This window comes from Terrapene carolina, unplaced genomic scaffold, assembly GCF_002925995.2.
Source record: "Terrapene carolina triunguis isolate 2854851 unplaced genomic scaffold, T_m_triunguis-2.0 Scaffold31288, whole genome shotgun sequence".
Classification (NCBI taxonomy): domain Eukaryota; kingdom Metazoa; phylum Chordata; order Testudines; family Emydidae; genus Terrapene; species Terrapene triunguis.
In genome coordinates this window covers 1-21,447 of record NW_020695639.1, presented here as the reverse complement: position 1 = coordinate 21,447, position 21,447 = coordinate 1, and the positions used below count along the sequence as shown (strand labels likewise).

The following is a 21,447-nucleotide window of genomic DNA, read 5'->3' as shown; positions in this document are numbered from 1 at the left end:
TATAGCAGACTCCCACCACGACATCACCCTTGTTGCTCACACTTCTAAACTTAATTCAGAGACTCTCAGGTTTTTCTGCAGTTTCATACCGGAGCTCTGAGCAGTCATACTCCTCTCTTACATACAATGCAACTCCCCCACCTTTTCTGCCCTGCCTGTCCTTCCTGAACAGTTTATATCCATCCATGACAGTACTCCAGTCATGTGAGTTATCCCACCAACTCTCTGTTATTCCAATCACATCATAGTTCCTCGACTGTGCCAGGACTTCCAGTTCTCCCTGCTTGTTTCCCAGGCTTCTTGCATTTGTGTATAGACACTTAAGATAACTCGCTGATCATCCTGCTTTCTCGGTACGAGGCAGGAGTCTTCCCCTCTTGCGCTCTACTGCTCGTGCTTCCTCCCAGTATCTCACTTCCCCACTTACCTCAGGGCTTTGGTCTCCTTCCCCGGTGAACCTAATTTAAAGCCCTCCTCACTAGGTATATTAGGAGTCACTCCTAATATACACACAGATAAATGAAAAGAGAATCAGAGCTCTACTATCTTTTACATCTGTGGTGATCTTAAGGATAGTATTTGAAAAGAAATGCTGAGTTGTACAGGTCTTCACTATGCTGCACCAAAGGCTTGTCTACACAGTGGGGTAATGGGCACTAAGGAAATATGATTAATAAAGTGCACCAATGTGTTGTGCATTAATTGGTCTGTGTAGACCTTGATGATGCACACTAAAAGTTCCCTAGTGTGCTTTACCATATTACTGTTTCAAACAATAATACAGTAAAGCACACCAGGGAAACTTTAGTGAGCACCAGCTGAGTGTCTACATGGACTAATTCATGTGCAACCCATTAATGCACTTTAGAAATCACACCCCAATAATGCATGTTGGTGCTCCATGTACGCAAGCCTTGAATAACATGGTTGGCCACAAGGCAGATGAGTTTAGCCTGATTTTGTAAGAAAGAGCAGGAATATTTGCTTTGACAGTACTACATCTCTTACCTGAAATTGCAATAACTTTTTTGTGGTGCCTCTTCAGCAAGGGGTTTCTTATAGTGCATAAGATAGTGTCAGAAGCAATATCTGCTACCCTGAGCGTACTGTGGATTTGATACAGATCTGTCACATCTTTTTGGATTCTTGTTTCAGCCATAGCAGTTATATTTTGTCCTGTGCTGTCAGTCCAGCATACTTCAGGTTGTGGATACCACCCTTGGGACGTACACCTCAGAGTGATTGAATTATTCTGCTGATGGTCTATAGTTAGGCGAGGTGCAGATCCAAAACCTAGAGTGAAAACCAATTTCAGAAAATGTTAAACAGGCTGAAGAACTAGCTAACAAACCAAACTAAGAGTGCTAATGATGAATGATCACCACTATCATTGCAGTCGCCATGTCCTATTGAATCTACACTGAACTATAATTTTGCATTTCCAAGTATCTTAAATTCATACAGAGAGATGTCCACCTCAAGAGATCACCAAACACTTCACAAGCTGATCCCAAACTGTATGTAGACATGACTACATTGTATGTATGTGACACTTCACTTTTGGAATGGTAGCAGGTCAGTAAGGAAACAATATTTTCAGAAAAGGGGAGATCCACCTTTGTGCTCCCCATATTTTGGGTTAATTCAGGGGCCCCGCTAGGGTCCATTGTAAGTCGGAGAAGCCTTAGGGCTATTCTAACTTACACTTTGCTTCCCATGGTCCCCTATGAGCCCTGGGAAGCAGAGCATAGCCAAAGCACAGTGTGCTCCAGCCATACCCCTACCAGCACTTATCCTGATCCCTCTTTCCCATAACTTTGATACGCCCCTTACACCACGTCTGGAAGCAAGGCCACTACAAAGCCCTTACATCAGCTCTATGCTGGCCAAGGAGAACCTTCTCTGTACAAGGGGTAATATCAATGGTTCATTTCCACGTAAAAGGGCCTTAGTGTAACTGAGAATCAGGGGAAGTGTGTACAAATCACAGGTGGACAGTGACCTCACAGTCCACAGGACTCTGAAATGTACTGCCTGGATGTATATGTGTGTGTAACAGGAGGTAAAGGCCCAGCTTTGCCCCTGTGCTTAATTCATTTTATTGCTGTTGTGCAACAGCAGCACACACAATGCAGGCGGATGAGGATTGCACATGCCACTAGCAAAAAGCCAGAGAAAAATGTACACGATGTATTCATGTTGTGTGAATTCAGCGTGTATAATTTGCATATACTATACAAGATGGACACCAAACTGCTGAAGCTTCCCTGACTCCCAGTCCTGCACTTCTCTCCGCCTCCTTCCCAGTCCATCACTTCCTCAGCCCACCTCCCATAACACTGCACACAAATGGATGTTCATCTACAACAGATGCTGTTTCTCCTTCCCTTGCCAGCCGTTGAACCCTCCCTGTTGGGAGGAAAGGATTAAATGGAAATACAGCTGCCCACACACTGAGCAATGCAATGGAGAATCAGTGCCACTGTGATAAGTGCAGGATTGTTCACTGCCAGCAACACTTCTGTAAGAACATATCCATGCTTACCTGCAACAATCACCTGGGTGATAGCTTCTTGATAGACACCATCGTTTGTCACCGCACACACATACTGCCCACTATCTTCTACTTGCACTGGAAAGAGTTTCACCCTAACGACTCCATTCTCATATCGTCCTTTGGGAGCATCACTCCTTTGCTGGTCCCCAGCCCGGCCCAGCTCAGTTCCATTTTCTGTGCTATTGTAAAAATATAACGTCATATTTTTGCTCCTTTCCCATTTATACCAATGCACTTGAATGTTAGCGGGGTTGTGGCCTACGGGCTGGCAGGACAACATCACACCTTGTCCAACCAAGGCAATTGCAGGATCAACATGTACAGTGACAGTAAAACCATCTGCAAGAAAGAAAATAAATCATGATAATTGATTTTCTTCAAAAGCTTGATATTGGTGTTGAGAGAGCAAAAGAAAAACTAGATGCAATTACTGAGACACAACAGCAGTGTTATGTTTCACGGTAGAAACGCACCCCATCTAACCTAATTATCCCCCTTCAGAATGGAGAGAGCTTTTGAGGTCCTCACTGATAGCTCAGCTATGCACAGATTTGAACACGAGGTGGTGCAGACTGAACTTCTGAGGGGTAGGTACAGGATGCATAGTCCCTCCTGAAGTTCCAGGGAGAGCAAGAGCCTGTGCCATCATTAAAGATGTTACAGTGTGTTCTCCTCTTAGTGGCTGGCCAGCATGGGGAGGTGGACAGCCGAGCCAGGGTTAGATTTGGCAGAATTCAATTTTTTTAAAATAAATTTGATGGGTAATATCAATGTTTATTTTTAATCATTTTTTCTATTTTTATCTATTGAAATTTTAAGAGTTTTGCAGACTTACGGGTTTTAATAATTTTTATATTTGTATCAATTTAAATTTTCACAGTTGTAGGAAATTATGGAGGGGCACACAATGGGGGCAGGCCAGACTATTATTTAATGACAGCAGATTCTGGGATTCAAAAAGTTAAAGCTTATAAGCATTAAAACACAATTGTCAACAGAATATATCAAAAGTTTAGCCTCCAGTTTCTTACTTTGTATCTCTGAATATTTTGCAGCGGTAGAAATATTTTTCATCAGTTTTTGTGCATACAGAGAAATTAACATTTATCAACATTTACTGATAAAAATCTAAGCCTAGTTATTGTCCTGCTTTCTGCCCAACCCTTTTGGGTGGCTTGTGCCTCTGTAAGAAGTAGGAGGGAGAAGTCCCTGAGAGCAGGAAAAGCAATTGTACCTAGCCACCATTGTATGAAGTGTGTGTGTGTGTGTGTGTGTGTGTGTCAATCTTTCTGTCACTTTGGAATACTAACAATCATTCTGTTATTTTAGGCTTCTCCAAACAATACTCCTGGACAGGGTAAATGTCCCATCTAAGCATCAGTGTCACTGTGTTTTCATCCTAATCACAGCTCTCTGTACTTTTCCATACGTTTAGGAGGGTGACTAATGAGAATTTTAGCATTGTGTTCAGACAGAGACAATGTATGGTTACTCTCCCTGCTTAATGAAGCAGGATCACTGAGACTTTACACACACCTGAGAGCATGTAAAAACAACCAGGGAGGTAGACAGGCTCCAGCACACGGTGATGTTAATCCCAGCTCAATGCCATTAGAGCTCCCAAATTTTGTTTGGGTGTCCCTCTTCAGATTGCATCCTGGTTTCCATACACAGGGTTTACACAGGCAGCAGTTTCCTGATCAGTAGTTAGGAAAAATGATGTTCTTACCCCAAAGCCATTTCCCGATGATATAAACAAATGGGATGGCTATTGATTTGATCCATGCAGTCATTGTGAAGTGATTGCAATATCATCCATCCAACTCTCTGCCAAGTGAAATAGAAAACATCACAAACTGTAGCATGAGGTTTACACACAACTAGAGCTAGTCAGGAATTCTTCTACAATGGGGCTGCATCAGAAAATGTTGATTTGTCAAAACCAAAATATTTCATGGAAACAGCAAACCTCACCAGTTTCAGGAGAGTCTGGGCTTCCAGGATCCATGGTTCTAGGGTGGCACTGCCATGCAGACGGCCCCAAGGCCTGGGACCCAGGGTTCTCAGGATTTGCAGGCTCCCTGCTGTCAGGGTTCCTCCCCCACTCTGAACTCTAGGGTACAGATGTGGGGACCCGCATGAAAGCCCCCTAAGCTTATTTCTACCATCTTAGGTTAAAAACCGGGTATGCAGCCACCACCAAGTGATTTAACAAGAAACAGGGAAAGGACCACTTGGAGTTCCTCTTCCCCCAAAATATCCCCCCAAGCTCTTACAGCCCCTTTCCTGGGGAGGCTTGAGAATAATATCCTAACCAATTTGTTTCAAAGTGATTAAAGACCCAAACCCCTGGGTATTTGAACAATGGAAAAATCAGTCAGGTTCTTAAAAGAAGGAGTATATTAAAAAGAATATGTAAAAATAATCTCTGTAAAATCAGGATGGAAAATAGCTTTACAGGGTAATCAGATTCAAAGAGCCCAGAGGAACCCCCTCTAGCCTTAGTTTCAAAGTTACAACAAAACAGAGATAAACCTCCCTCTAGCAAAGGAAAAATTCACAAGTTGAGAAAACAAAGATAAACTAATATGCCTTGCCTGGCTGTTACTTACAAGTTTGAAATATGAGAGATTTGTTCAGAAGATTTGGAGAACATGGATTGATGTCCGGTCCCTCTTAGTCCCAAGATGGAACACCACCAAAACAAAGAGCACAAACAAAAGCCTTCCCCCTCCCCCCCCGGAAGATTTGAAAGTATCTTATCCCCTTATTGGTCCTTTGGGTCAAGTGCCAGCCAGGTTACCTGAGCTTCTTAACCCTTTACAGGTAAAAGGATTTTGGTGCCTCTGGCCAGGAGGGATTTTATAGTATTGTATACAGGAGGGTTGTTACCCTTCCCTTTATAGTTATGACCCCGACTCTGCATCGGAGGACTCCCCAAATGTTGGGGGACTCCCCATGAAGCCCAGGGTGACTCCAGGAGTTAAGAGCAGTCAGCTGCTCTATTTCATATTGGGAAAATTGAATCAAAACCATTTGATTTAAAAAAAAATGTTTTTTGGAATTTCCTTTATGCAAGTAATTTCAAACTTTCCAGTTATGTTTCTGAATCAAAATAAAAACTTTTTCAAAATTTCAGAATTTACAATGGAATGGAAATTTTGAGTTTTGGCCATCTCTGTGCAAAACTGCATTCATTTTACATGGTCACTTCTACTTTCCTGAACCGTGAAACACTACGCAAAAATTATGTTTTGTGGAAGCAGATTGAGGGAAGAAAAGATATTTAGTTAACCCAGGACACTTTCACCTGTCAGTGGCTGCATGGATCAAAAGCAGCCCAAGCTGTTGGTGACATAAATTCAGCACCATTCAATGACTCTTCTGGGCTATGCTGATTGTCCCAGCCAAGTTTCTAATAGAAAAATGTTCCCATGAAAAAGTAAAAAAGCAAATTAGTAGTAACCTGGTCCTTTACAGTACAGGGCTTATATAAACATGACATAACATTCCCCAAAGTGGTCTCTCTAGATCTCGGTTGGGGAATTTGTGCTTCTACTTTTACTATTTCTATTCAGATATTATAAAGGAATTTAGTCTCCATTGATCTCAAATGCACAGGCACTGATTTTTGATTTTGCTGGTAGGTGCTCTGCCTCGAGGCCCCGCTCCCACTCAGTCTCTTCCCCAGTGGCCCTGTCCTCACTCCGCCTCTTCCTGCCCCTGCCCTGCCCCTGCCCTGTCCCCTACACCAAGCCCCCCCCACCACTCACTCCTCTCCGCCCCCTCCCCTGAGCACCTCCCACTCGCTACTTTCTGCCCCCTTCTGCCTTAAGGGCGAGTGATGGAGGAGGGGCAGAGAGGAGCGAGCGGTGGGGACCTCGGGAGAAGAGGTAGAGCAGGGGCAGAAAGAGGCACAGCACTGATGGGGTCATGGAAGAAGAGGCCCAGTGGGACCAGGGCCTCGGGACAGAGTGCAAGCAGGGCCATGGTCCTTGGGTGCTGAGCACCCCCTATTTTTTTTCCGTGGGTGCTTGAGCCCTGCAGTACCCACAGAGTCAGCGCCTAAGCTCAAATGAGAACGTTTCACAAACACAAAAGTCATTTCAAAGGAAAAAATTCAACTTCAACCTCACCTTATATTGTCTTGTAAATTTGCTTCCCACCCCAAAATACTGACTCAATTGCTACTCAGATGACAGTCATGCATCTTGTATAAGACCCTATTTAAAGAGGGAGTATTGTAGAAGTAAGACCTGAAAGTCCCCATGAGTGAGCCTTGAAGAATCAGGCCATGTAGTAACAATTTATGTATGGCTACTGCAGTATTTTTCATGCCAAAGACTTCACAAACATAACAAATGCAAATATCAATTACTTCCTTGTACAAAGTACAACGCTGCTAGAACAGGAATTTAACACTTCATTCACAAGAGACTACAAGAGGAATTTGTGTAGAAAAGCCTTGGTTAACAAAATTGAAATTTGTCTAAGACAGCACAGATAATACACTGACCATGTTACAAGAACATACCGCAATATATGTCACGTCACGTCCAGTAGGATGTTATGCCTTCATACTGTGCTATAGTATCAAATTGTGTTGTCAGAGCGGGCACAGTCAATCTTCCTATTTCCAGTTACCCAAAATGAGCAAAGCTGTTTTACGCAATGATCACAATATTGACATTAGTGAAAAGTAAAAGGGCTGGGCTGAGATACTAGCTTCTCCCCCCAGGGCTGGCTTTAGACAACAGCCCCTCTCCCAGTCACCCCAGGGCCAGGCTGAGACATCAGACCCTCCCCCAACCAACTGCCATTTGCCAGCTGCCACGGAACCAGCCCAAACACACTTGTTCCGCCCGTCGCTCTGGTCCGAGTCCCGCAGGCTGCAGGGGGCCAGTTCATACCCAGCAGCCCCTGTCCAACTACAGCCTCCTCCCCCTCCCCCCCCCACCATGCAGACCCTCGACACCATGTAGACATAGGGGGGAGGGATAGCTCAGTGGTTTGAGCATTGGCCTACTAAACCCAGGGTTGTGAGTTCAATCCTTGAGGGGGGCCACTTAGGGATCTGGGGCAAAAATCAGTACTTGGTCCTGCTAGTGAAGGCAGGGGGCTGGACTTGATGACCTTTCAAGGTCCCTTCCAGTTCTAGGAGATAGGTCTCTCTCTCTATAGATATATATATATAACAGGACCCTCCCCCCACCATGTGGGAAGGTGTCCAGACCCTCTGCCCCCTGCAGAGATCCCAGCCCAGAGCCATTTGCACCCTGGTCCTGACACCAGCGATAGCACTAGTCAGGGGCAGATAGGCAGGGCAGCCACTGCATTGTTGGGGGGGCAGGGGCAGGAGCTGATTTCTGTGGGTGGGGCACAGTGAGTGATTTTGGGGTGTGGTTGTAACAGACAATAATGGATTTTGGGGAAGGGGTATTAAGTGATTTCTGGGGACTGGGAAGGGGACTGTGACTGTCTCCTGGGGGAAGAATACGTGTGTGTGTTAGGCACCTGGAACATCACTGTAATCCAAAAGTCGGAGTTTGACGCACATGATCCCCAAACAAGGAATGGAGGGAGGGAGTTGCCTTAGATTGAGATTCCCAAAAGCCCACGCACTAGGTGGCTCCTCGTTTAAATGAGCCAATAGGAGAGGCCAAGGTGAACGATGTGCGCTGAGCCCTGCCATCTCCAAGAGACAGGTGCCTAAGTACAGAGCCGGTTTACAGTCAAAATTTATTGGTGACTCGTGTATACACTTTAGACAGTAAATTTCCCCTTTTTATGCTTAAAAATCTTGTATGTTGTGAAGGCTAATTGTTTTAAAAAATCCCATGTAACCAAGAGGGATAATAAATATATATTTTGTTTTGTTTCCTTTCAAATTGAAATTTTCCATTTCTTAATAACCAGAACATCTTTAAAAAATCAAACATTTGGATTTCTATGTCTCCCACTTTCTCTCTCTTTTCTCCTTTTTTGCCACTGAATGCAGTAGATTGACGGAGTGAGGTCTAGGGTTTGTTTGCTTGTTTATTTTTTTCCCCATTTTTTTTTCTGCACTCTGTAACTTTGCAAAACTTTTTTGGAAAAGTTAGAAAGACCAAAAAGGAAAGAAATGTAACAATGTAAAAAGGAGAAAACTGACAGAAAGCATGAGAAAACCAAAACTCAGAAAAAAGGAAAAAGCAAAAATTGAATGTTGTGGTGCCTGAAACCTCAGATTGAAAAATGTTCTTTACAAATTGAACAAATTCATTTTATTTCATTCTGATTTTTTTCCATGAAAAAATCAAAACATTTAAAATGAAATGTATTTGTTCAAAATTTCCTATAGGAAAAAAATGGGGAGTTTGACCAACTCTGATCTTCAGTCTCTTTTAAAGCTTTCTTATATACACTTTATAATCCAACTGACCCCAAATAAGTAGTAAGGTTTTTTTTTTTCATTTGTTTGTTTTCCCAATTTCTTCCCCCTTTAAACTCCAAAGACAACAGCCAATTACCAGCAGAGCAATGCTGTTAATCCTGTGAAATATGCATCTTCTCCTCTGAAGCACCTCCAGTTAAACACAAGACAAGAAGAAAAATTCACAAGCCCCTTTTTATTCCTTTTTCTTTTCTTTTCACCAACTGCCTGCCCATCCCATGCACATGTAGTAGCCTAGTATATTTTACACCAAGATATACTTTCTGATGCAATAATCTATTGTTAAGAATGAAAGTCCATTTTGTATTTGAGAGCTCTAAAGACATGTCTAGTTCTGCCATCCCCACAGATCCCTCAGAGCAGATTCCTGGCTTAAGGCTCCAATAGCAAAAGGAGAGTGGTTTTGGTTACAACTTTCCTCTTTTGAAAAAAATAAAATAAAATAGTGAGTTCCTACCTCCCCTTAGCATTACAACACTAAATCAAAGGTTATTTGACAAGGAGATTAGCATCTATTACTCTCATCTACACACTCGGCATGATCCAATTAATACAGATAAATGTTAGTCCAAACTCTGTATTTGCACAAAACTTCTTCTGATTATATGCCACTGTTTTATGAATGAACTGCAATTTTTTCATAGCTTCAGTTATGAAAACATCCCTGCAGTGCATCTAAACTTTAATCTCAGTCATTCCAGTTATTCATAAACAAGAAGTAACTTTTAAAAATCCCAAATCTACAGTAAATATAAGAAACATATTTTAAAAATCACTTATCTGGATTATAAATTATATTCACACACAGCAGATTTGTGTACGCACCTCAGAACTCTCTCAGCAGGCACAAATAAGCTCACCAAAATCCATTGGACTATAAAAAGCAGGTGTGGGCAAAAGGCAAATGTCTGAACAAGCACTCAGGAAACGTGTGAGGGAGGGGACTGAAGGTAAATGAAAGAAAATGCCATCAGAGAGAGAGAGAGAGAGAGAGAGAGTGTAGATTGCATCCTACCCCCTCCTGGTTCCCAGAATCCACAGATCCCCAAGATTTGTACACAGGTGTACGTTACTACACGATGTACAGGGCAATGATGAATTGTCTTAATGCACAACCTCCCCCATAAGGATAAGGATGAGTGAGCCCTCAGAGGTGGTTAAGCCTTGGCTCTGCAACCATGGAAATGTCCCAGCATCTAGGGGGCCCCCCCACAGATCTGTTTGAGTGGCAGTACTCCCTCACACTCTTGTCTCAGGGCTTCCAGTGTCCTTATTCCCCTTATCTAAGGGGGCAGGGAGAGCTGCTTACAGCTGCCTGGTATGATAGCCTGGGCCCTCCCTCTCCAGCAGGCTCCAATCCAGAGCTCTAGGAGTCGAAGTAACACCAAGGAGTGCCCTGAGGCTGCTTCCCTGAACCACTTCCCACCTCTTACTTTCCAAGTCCAGGGTGCAGTCAAAGTGTCACTAACTATCCAGCAAAAGATGGAGGGAAGGGTTCCCTAATCCTTAAAGACAAACTAGTCCCTCAGCAGGAACTCCCGCTATACCCTTACTCAGGTAAGGCTACCTGCAAATTTCTACATTTCAAGGTCATAAGCGTTTATGGAGATCATCTACTCTGATCTGCATGAAAGCCCAGAGGACCTCTCCCAGCAATGTTTGCATCAAGCTGATAACTTCTGGTGGAGCTATAGCATCTCTTTGAGAAAGACATCCAGTCTCATTTTAGTGATGGAAAAATCATCACATTCCTAGGTAATTTGTTCCAAGTGTTAACTACCCTCTCTGTTAAAAACATGCACCTTATTTCTATTCTGAATTTGTCCATCTTCAGATTCCAGGCTATAGATCTCATGATTTTTTAATCCTAAATTAAGGAGCCCTCTACTATCAGAAATCTTATTCTCATGTATATACTTGAAGACTGTGATCAAGTCATATTTTCCCATCTACTGGCCTCTGTACCAGTTAGCAGGTGGGACACTATGATGTAGAGAATGTTTTATAATAATAATTCTGTAATTACTGCAGCTAATACAGACATTAGTGTGCTGCCTATTAAGTAGGATTTTATGCCAGAAGCACCTGTGTTCTGTGACCTAACAGCCTGCCATTTGATTTCTAAGATAAATTTAACATGTACATTTTGAGTTGGATTTTTTTCTGGCTCATGCATCAGCAACAGAACTATTACCTGAATTTTGAGTGAAAATATTTGTTGCCAATGATTCATGAAACAGCAAGAGCCCAGCTTGACTTTCAGAGTTCATGCTGAGTTTGCAGAGCACCTGGTTACTTGCAGACAGAACACATTTGCACTAGTCAGTGAGAGATATTAAATATGGAGTCTGGCCATTTTTAAAGAGTCATTTCTCAGACTTTGAACCTGTATTTCATACAAGGGCTTTATAATAGGACTTGACAATGAATAAGAGTTGCAGAATCAGATAATATCTTGGCATTAAATTCTATTATGGGGAGGAGGCTGTATAGGTAGAGAAGGTTATGTATTGCTGGACATCATCTTTAGTTGACCATTTAATGGCCAGTGCTGCAAGATACTGTGATTCTTCATTCTCATCAATTAGACAGCAGAATCGGACTCCCAAAGGGGGCAAATAGTCACCTGTTGTTCAGATTTTGCTTATCTTTTATTACATTCGGGATGGTCAGAAATAGGATTACATGACAGTTGGAAATATTTCAAGCAAGTATACTAAAGCCCTAGATTTATATAAAATCCCATTATAAGTGAGACATCCTGGTGGACATTGCATTTATTCCCCTAATTAACCAGCTGTCCAGAATAACAATGGGCCATTTATGAAAACAGCTGTCAGAATAAGCTATTAAGAAATGAAACACTGATTTATTTTAATTTTTTTTTATTTTATCAGTTTGCTTCTTCAAGAAAAAAAAGGTCAACTTTCACAACATGTAAAATAACTCATTTCTTCTCAGCAGTGGGTGAATGCATCCTCTTCAGCAGAATTTTTGGTACTTGTGTCTCTATTAAGCAGAATTTATCCCTATATAACCCTTCCAGGATGCCCTGATAGAGCTTCTAATACAGCAACCAACCTGGTTTAAAATCACTCCAATTAAATGGACTAAACTGTTTCAGCTATCGTTAAATTTGGTTCTTTCTAGTATTTTCTTTTAACACACTTTGTTGGGAAAGGATTGGTATCAGATGGAAATCTTTATTTTAAGGCACAGAAAGGAAAGAGCAGTCATGAAAGCTGGGATTTTGATGGGGATCCTATGGAAATTTGGCACCCAATTCAATGTGATTTGGATGCCTAAATCCCTTAAGTACCTTTGGAAACCCCTGTCTAATGCATTCCTCCCGAAATGCAAATACAGGTCTAGATGCTGAGCTCTATTTTGCTGCTAAGCAAGGAGGGGAGGTTAGGGTCTCTTCTTTCCCACCAAGTCTTGATTATGCAATGCACACATGTATAGACAGGGGAAATGCAGGGCTGCAAAATTCCAGAGGGAATGCTGGGAGAAGTGCTGACCAATCATAGAAAACCCAAAGATTTCACAGTTTGTGGCCAAAAATATTCATCCGTCAGCAGCTTTTGGCTGAAATATTCATTTTTCAGAATTTTGATAGTTCGGTCAAAATATCAAATGTTTTCTGCTAAAACAATTACCATAAATTATATGGTTTTTTTTTCATTTTCAGTCATTTTCTGCTGAAGGGGGCAGATTGCCTCCGCGGACTCCCTGGAGTTCAGGGGTCTAGCACTCCAAACTACACTCCTACACGGGGTGCAGCCTATTCCCCTCTGAATGACAGAACACATTCTGGGTTGAAAAGGGCCAGAACCACGGCAGGGGTAGAACCACCGCTGTGAAGATAGTGCTCAGTTTTGAATGTCTGTAGTAGTGCTAAGCAAATTATGCACAGAAGGTAACATATTTGTATCTTTCTCTGTTGGTGAATTATCTGTGAGCATTTCTCTCTTTTCACAAACATATTAACTATTCAGAGTTATTTTCCAAATAATTGCAACAAAACAATTCTTGGCTGGGAGCTATTCAATGTGAGTAACTGACATTTGATATTTGAGCTGCCCTGGTTAGAATTGTTTGGATGGATAAGAATTCTGTCTTGATTGGGTCCCGGGTTCAGCAAACCATCCATATTCTGCAAAGCACTAGGGTTCATTAAAGTCTAAGGAACTTAAGTATAATCTTAAACTTTGCTGAAGAGGGATGGCCTTTCCTACATTGTGTCCTAGATGATCATATCATTTGGCATCAGGTTTCTGGTGTGAATACTTGCATTTACTCATTCAAAATTTGCTTTCCACCAATATTCTGTCATCTTTGCTTACACTTTATCATTTCCACGAACATTGCTGATAGTAAATTAGTTCACTAGATACCTGATGAAAGTGAACACAAAATGGACAAAAGCACAGCCCTCCTTTATTCAAGTCAACATTTACTGAAAAATTATTGGTCCATTTGACCAGTCGTAGTTTTTACTCAGGTCATTTCATTGGCAACTTGTCTGGGTCAGGGGCTATGAAGTATCTGTTTCGGCCTTTAGGCCATCTTCAAAAATATCAAAATTGTACCATTCCCCCTTTCTCTCTCTCAGATTCTATATTAACTAATTAAACCCTTCCCTTTCTTCTATAGTGGTTCAAGTTTCCTGGCTCCTCAGATGGAGTGAATTTAAAATTCCCCTATTAGATCTGATGTTTGATTTCAGAGAGAAGTTAAGGGGCTGGGGACACTGACAGGGCGTATTCCTAGGTATTGTTTATCATTGCCAGGATTGAAGAATGGGTACAATTTTCCTTTAAACTCTTGAGTGATGGACACAACAGGGCACATTAGCTCTACATTGTAGAATGAGATCATTCCCTCTTCCCAATCGAGAAAAATGCCAACCACTTGGCATTTTTTATCCTCAGAGGTGATTGTGTCACTTTTCCAACTACAATGATATCGACCCTCAGACAGCCGCAAACTCCAGTATTCCTTCTCAGGAGGTTTCTCCATCTTCTCATTTTTCAGTTTCTGCCTTTCATTCTGACTCAGCACCCCTAGCTCCCACTCTGGCTTCTCCTCCACCTCCACCTCCCAGTATTGTTTCTTCTCTGAAAATCCTTCATTTGCCACCACTATCAAATCCCTGCCGACTTTCTTCTCTGCAGTGGAAATGACCCTATTTTTATCCTTGAGTGAGAGTTTGGGATGTTTACAGTCAGAATCCAGAGTGATGTTAACTAGAGGGAAGAATAAAAATGTTCATTTCATCAGTAACTAGAGACTTATTAACTCTCATTGAAAGAAACAAACAAATATCAAAGCTGGTAAAGAAAATTAAAGACACAGTAGAGAGACAAACAAAATATTTAATATCTCAGCAAAATGCACCACAACTGCTCAGAACAAGAGCATATGTAATATATGTATTAATATACGTAATAGCAAGGGCACATACACCCCTGGCTAGTTATAGCTTGAATTAACTAACACTCCTGGCCCAAATCATCTCCTCCCATGGTAAAAGCCATGGACACGGAGTAAAGAAATCTCTGATCTCATAAGAACAGTTATAATGGGTCAGACCAATGGTCCATCTAGCCCAGTATCATGTCTTCTGGCAGTCGCCAATGCCAGATGCTTCAGAGGGAATGAACAGAACAGGGCAATTTTGTCTGATCCATCTCCTGTCATCCAGTCCCAGCATCTGGCAGGTGGAAGTTTAGGGACACCCAGAGCATAGGGTTCCATTCCTGACCATCTTGAATAATAGTCATTGATGAACCTATCTTCCATGAACTTACCTAGCTCTTTTTTGAACCTGGTTATAGTTTTGGCATTCACAACATCCCCTGGCAATGAGTTTCATGGATTGACTGTGCATTATGTGTGAAGAAGTACTTCATTTTGTTTCTTTTAAACCTGCTGCCTATTAATTTCATAGAGTGACCCCTGGTATTTGTCTTATGTGAAGGAGTAAATAACACTTCCTTATTCACTTTCTCCACAGCAGTCAGTCACAAGTTTATAGACCTTTATTATATCCCTTCTTAGTCTTCTCTTTTCCATGCTGAAAAATCCCAGTCTTTTTAATCTCTCCTCACATGGAAGTTGTTCCATAGTCCTGATCATTTTTGTTGCCCTTCTCTGTACCTTTTCTAATTCTAATATATCTTTTTTGAGATGGGGTGACCAGAACTGCACATAGCATTCAAGGTGTGGGCATAGTAGGCATTTATATAGTGGCATTATGATATTTTCTGTCTTATCCCTTTCCTAATGGTTCCTAACATTCTGCACATTGAGTGGATGTATTCAGAAACCAATCCATAATGAGTCCAAGATCTCTTTCTTAAATGATAACCGCTAATTTAGATCCCATCATTTTGTATGTATAGTTGGGACTATGTTTTCCATTGTGCATTACTTTGCATTTATCAACATTGAATTTCATCTGCCATTTTATTGCCCAGTCACCCAGTTTTGTGAGATTCCTTTGTAACTCTTTGCAGGCTGCTTTGGACTTAACTGACTTGAGTAATTTTGTACTGTCTGCAAATTTTGCCATCTCACTATTTACCCCTTTTCCCATATCATTTATGAATATGTTGAGCAGTACTGGTCCCAGTACATACCCCAGTACATAAACAGGGGACACCACTATTTACCTTTCTCCGTTCTGAAAAATTACCATTTATTCCTACCGTTTGTTTTCTGTCTTTTAACCAGTTACTGATCTATGAGAGGACCTTCTATCTTATCCCATGAATGTCTACTTTGTTTAATAGCCTGTGGTGAGGGACCTTGTCAAAAGCTTTCTGAAAGTCCAAGATATTTGTCCATTCGAAAATGCCGGTTTATCAAACTCTGTATTTTCTGCAGGAATGTGGAATTCTTCAATTCTGAGGAAATTTTGTTTTAGAAAATAAAAAAAAGCCCATAAAGCACTTTCCATTTCAGCATTTTTATAATGGAATATTTTGATATTTGTCTTAAAATAATTTTCCCTTTCAAAATCTATTTCATTTTATAATGTAAATTTTAACATAAAATAAAAACTTTTAAAAATCAAAATGAAAATGAAATATTTTATCAAAAGGTTTCAACTAACCCAAAACAATTAAAAAATAAAATTCATTTCACACAAGATTTTTAAATATGACTCTTTCTTCCATTACAGGACAAAACCAAATCTCTAAATGTCAGTATTTGCCATTAAAATGAAAATTAGGCTTCCTGCACAGTTCTAGTTATAAGATGTGAGAGAGATGGCAGTTTTCTGCATTATCCTTGAAAAATGTTATTGCATTAAGTTTAAGTATTTTTGGAATCCATTGTATTATATGCAAAGATTATGTATTATTGTGGGCTGGGATTGCATGTAACCTTTACAGGGGGGAGAGTGAGGTGAACCCTGGGAAGTGTTATGAATTTCAGAGGTCTGTACTGAACAATGTGCCAGATAAGAATGGACTTTTGGGACAAACAGGTTCAAGTGGTTTGCCTGGGGAATCTCTAGGGGAAGGTGAATGGAAATTTCCCATCTCTGGTTATGCAAAAATCTAGGTTTTTGAAGCTACAACCAGAGTCAGGGTCTCTGTTATCTGTTCCCAGAGGCTCATGATCAAAGCCCCCTACTGTATAAAGAAGATGGATGGATGTGCTAGTTCTTAATTAAGGTTGTTTTGAATTTGTAACTACAGTAAAACTCCTGTGCATTTTGAATGACTGATCACCAACCAAAGCCGGAGGCTGAAGTTGGGGTAACCTCTAGGAAGTTTATTAGCCTATTTGTAGGGTCTTTTTATTGTTTTAAATGTTGTCTCTGTAATGCTTTCACCCTAAGAATAAATGTGCTTGCTTAGAAAGAGCTGTGTGGTAACTTGTGTCTGTGAGCAATTACAGCTGTTCATAGACTCTAAGGAGAAAGCAAAGCACAGATGCTGGCCTATTCAGGCAGTCTGGCTTGCTGGGAATAACACAGTGTAGGCAATCTACAAAATCTCTGGTCAGGAGGGAGAGAGACATGGGTCTCTGCACAAGCATGTTGATGGCTGAGAAGCTGGGAGCCTAGAGAGCAGGGCCGGCTCCAGGCACTAGCTTACCAAGCAGGTGCTTGGGCCACAACATGCTTGTGCAGAGACTCCCGAGAGGGGCGGCACGTCCAGCTATTCGGCGGCAATTCGGCGGAGGGTCCCTCACTCCCGCTCGGAGCGAAGGACCTCCCGCCGAATTGCCGCTGCAGATCCCGATCGCGGCTATTTTTTTTTGCCTGCTTTGGGCAGCAAAAACCCTGGAGCCGGCCTGCTAGAGCGGGTGTCCTCAAGAAACAACGGAGAGGACATAAAAGTGCAGTGGCCTTGAACTGTGACATTAGGTACCTAGAGATAGGGGCTTGAAGTGAATGGGAGCCAAAATATGAAGGTCCCTATCCTGCTGCCATTACTCACCTGATCCATGGATACCAATAGAGTTACCCACATGTGTAATGCCAGGAACACTGGGCCCTAAGAACTTTCTTCACAATGGCAATTCATAGTCATTCACGATGGCAATGGAGTGTTAATGGACCAGGGAAAGAGAGTGGGAGCGACTATAGCCCAGTAGTTAGGATCTAGGAGTCCCAAGTTAAAGTCCCCCATCTAATTGCTATTTAATTATTTATAAGATGTGGAATAGCTACCACAGGAGAGATTGAAGCCACAGCATTCCATAGCCCAGCAGGTATGGTGCCTTCCTCTAACATGGGGGACCCAAGCTTGCATCCACAATCCTCAACGAGCAAAGGATGCAACTGAACCTAGGTCTCCTACCTCCCTGCTGAGTGCCCTAACCACTAGGCTAAAGCCTACAAGAAAGGCACAAGGACCTCCCACATCAGCCATTTTGTGACTCTAGTCCTCCTTTCCTTGGTTTTTGTCAGAATGCCTGCACAGCTAAACAAAATTTTTCAGGTTGAAATGAAACATTTTGGCTTTTTCAATGAAGTTGAAATTCTTCAGCTAACTCAACACAAATTCGCGAATAGTTTCAGTAGACTGGAAACTCCTTTTTTCAACTGTTAAACTATTTGTCCTAAAGTCTCAATCAACTACAGTCACCAATTCTTTTATCAACAAATATTGTCCCTTTCTTCTGCAGCTAGGCGCCTAGTCAAATCCCAGTCACTTTGTTCTTCAGGGCTCTTGAGCAGACATTCTTTATTCCTCCTTTCAGAACTCAGGGCACCAAAAATATTTAATCAAAATATTAAACTTCTGGGAGAAAATAACCTGGGTATAATTCCAGATACAAGGCATTTTACCTGCATTGCTACGAGCCCTCCTGAAGTCTACAACAAAAAAAGAGAATTCAGAATTTCAGCTATAGCATATGGCTTATTTTACATTGAAATAATACAAGCTGTGTAATATTAAACATGGTCTTTCAACTCACCCAGCTCAGCCATGGCTTTTTCTGAAATGGAAAAAGATGGTTACATCATGCTTCTTCATTATTCCCTTATTAATTCTGTTCTGTAGGAAATCTTTACTCCATACATGGAATTACTCAAGTAAAATGGACTCATGTGAGTAAGGGTCAGGTTCTAAGGCCCCAAACCTGCAAAAATCTATATTCATGCTTAATTTTAGACACCGTGAGTCCATTGTGTTAAATGGAACCACTCAGTGTGTGTTCAAATTTAATCATGTGTCTAAATCTTTGCAGGATTGGGTCTAAACATTTATCTTTTTGCTATATTAGCTGCAATCGAATATCTACTATGTTATGTTCAATGGCATCCTCATACAAACTAAACTATGCAAAAAAAGTGGCTAAATCTTGAAGTCCATGCTGCATTTAAACAATGGGAATTTGCCTGAGTGAAAATAATGTAATAAGAGAGTAAGAGTCAGATTTGTAATGATATTAAGCACCTAAAGATGCAGCTAGGTACCTAGTTGGATTTTGAAAAGAGCTTAGGTGTCTAATTCCCTTTGGTTTCAATGAGAGTGAGGCACTTAGCATGATTTTCAGAAATGTCAAGGTGCCTATCTGCGTCTTTACAGAGTAAATATTCTTTTAAAATCTAGCCCTGGATTCCTTAGGATTTGACCGGCTGACTTGCATGCTTTAAAGTTCTCAGCTTTTTTGATGTATGAATATAGTGTTTTGTTTTGGTTGTTTTGCACTGCATTTCCTTCTTTATGGAAAAAGAGATAAAAAGAGCTATGTGGATTTTTTTCTAAAAGTGTTGCTATAGAAAAGGTTTTGGGGAAGTTCTCTGGCCTATGTGATACAGGAGGTCAGACTAGATGACCACAATGATAGATTCCAAAGCCAAAAGGTATCTATGAATACAGAGGGGGGGAAACAAACCTGAAAAAAAATGACGAAGCTGGGGGCTGGCCACCACCAATGGGCCAGTAGGCTGGGATGTCTCTGTTACCAGGAGGATGCTAAACTAAAGACTAGAGCTGCTTGAAACTATTCCAATGAAACACTTACCAAATTTCTCCTGTATTTCCTGAATTGCTACAAAGAAACAAAATTAAACTGTTAACCAAAAGACAAGAGGAGTCCGCAGATGAGAGCAACTAAATAGAGATTTTTAATATAATCAAAATACGTTCTGGAGGTAGTTTCTGAGAGTGCAGAATGCATTGATCTGCAGGTAGTGACCAAAGTTTGACAGATATTTGGCTTTCACAAACACTTAGGCTATTTCTGTACTCATGGTAGTGAGTACATTCATTTCATGCCCAGCTAGAACGGGTATAAATAGATGTGTGGTCAGTGAGGCACTGTTTAGTCGAGTAACGACACACCCTTAGGATATAGTCCTTACAGGGCTCTCCTCATGCCCAAGAAGTTCATCCCACGTCTGCACTGCTACTTTTAGCAGTGAAGTTGTAACACCGACAGACCCCAGTCATCACTGGATGGGATCGAACCTGGGACCTCTGCAGCAAAATGCATGAGCCTCTACTACATGAACTAAAAACCACATAGCTGTTAACTAAGGCTGTAGAGCAGCCTCATTAATCTCTCTCTCTATGTGGTCTCAGTGTCACTCGATGGGACAGAACACCACACCCAGGAGGTGTGTGGATTACATACTTCGCCTAGCTGAGGAAGTGTACCCCAAGCTTCAGAGACTTCCCAGTTGATATCCCAGATGAGCCCCTACTTGTAACACCGTCAGACCCCGGTTGTCAGTAGGCAGGATCGAACCTGGGACCTCTGCAGCTAAATGCATGAGTCTCTAACGCATGAGGTAAAAACCATTCAGCTGTTAGCTAAAGCTATAGAGCAGACTCATTAATCTCTCCCTCTCTCTCTACATGGTCTTGGAGCCGCTAGATAGGACAGAACACCACACCCAGGAGGTGTGTGGGTTACCAAGTGTCCCGCTGCCAGAGCCTTTCACTGCCATGTGTAGTTACACACTGCAGTGCAGACACAGCCTGCTTTTCACTGTGGTGTGTAGCTACACGTACCCAACACACCACCGCCAGCATAGACAATGCCTTAGTTTTATGAAGGCCAGGAATTAAAACAGTGCAGTTGCAGCAATAATGTCACTCAAAACAAACAGCCACAACTGGATTTTCTGGTATTGTAGAGAAACAACATCACTGAATTACCTGTATTTAGATTAATGAAAACAATAAATCAAGAAAGAACAAAGGTAAAGTCTCCATGTGTGAAGTATAGCATGTTTCTTCTTTGTAACATGCTGAATTTTCCCCAAAATGCCCCCTATCCATGTATATAAGACTCCTAGAAATTTCAAAACTCTAGCTGCTTCATAGATACAGTAAATTCATTGCATTTATCCCCTTTATTTACAGTTAAGTCCTGGGGCAGAGGTTCTCTGCATTTTTGTCTGCCATGAAGGTGCCTATCAACAGGGCATTTAACTCTTCCTATAGTTGGTCATTTGCTGTCTGAGATTCACCTTCTAAAGAAACATTTTCACCCTCACCATCTTCAAGCCTGAATCATCTTTCTCCCTAGTAGTGATATGGCCACCCCATTTGAAGTCAAGCCCTTTCTTTGTCTCATCCCCCTTCCTTGTCTTGTGGCAGTTGATCAATACATTTCTCTATTAGCTCCACTCTTGCCTTTTCCAGCTATGTCTCTGGTCCTAGTACATTTCTGAGAACATTTCTATTCCATTTTCTTTCTGTCCCATAATATCATACAGGTATAGGCAGAAAACCCTGGCAGACATGTGGAGCTTTATCCTTTTATCCTGTGCTGCTTTTCAGACGTTCTCTTTGTGATATCTGTGCTAAGTCAAATTTAGTTGGTAAGTGACATTTAGTAATGACCCTGCTCGAGATTGGTGCAAAGTGGTTTAGTTATTATTTGGTTCTTGAGAAGCAGAAAATAAAATCTTCAGGTTAAATTTTCATGTTTACTGTGGGTTTCAGATATAGGTGGTAAAAAAGGTTTAAAAAAA

At 41.5% G+C, this 21,447-nt stretch overlaps 2 protein-coding genes across 2 annotated transcripts; both read right to left on the bottom strand.

Moving 5' to 3' along the window:
- Positions 1-1,008: 1,008 nt before the first annotated feature.
- Positions 1,009-4,565, bottom strand: LOC112122365 (butyrophilin-like protein 2; the record flags this gene model as incomplete). The annotated part of the gene is made up of 3 exons (XM_024221185.1): positions 4,532-4,565; positions 2,546-2,896; positions 1,009-1,293 (listed from the first exon to the last, which is right to left on the bottom strand). Coding segments are annotated over exons 1-3 (670 nt in total), but the record flags the coding sequence as incomplete, so codon positions are not given.
- A 9,150-nt stretch (positions 4,566-13,715) lies between these two features.
- LOC113409224 (erythroid membrane-associated protein-like) lies at positions 13,716-19,514 on the bottom strand (the record flags this gene model as incomplete). Its single annotated transcript, XM_026662911.2, has 4 exons — positions 13,716-14,239; positions 18,304-18,330; positions 18,435-18,455; positions 19,488-19,514. Coding segments are annotated over 4 exons (599 nt in total), but the record flags the coding sequence as incomplete, so codon positions are not given.
- Positions 19,515-21,447: the final 1,933 nt, after the last annotated feature.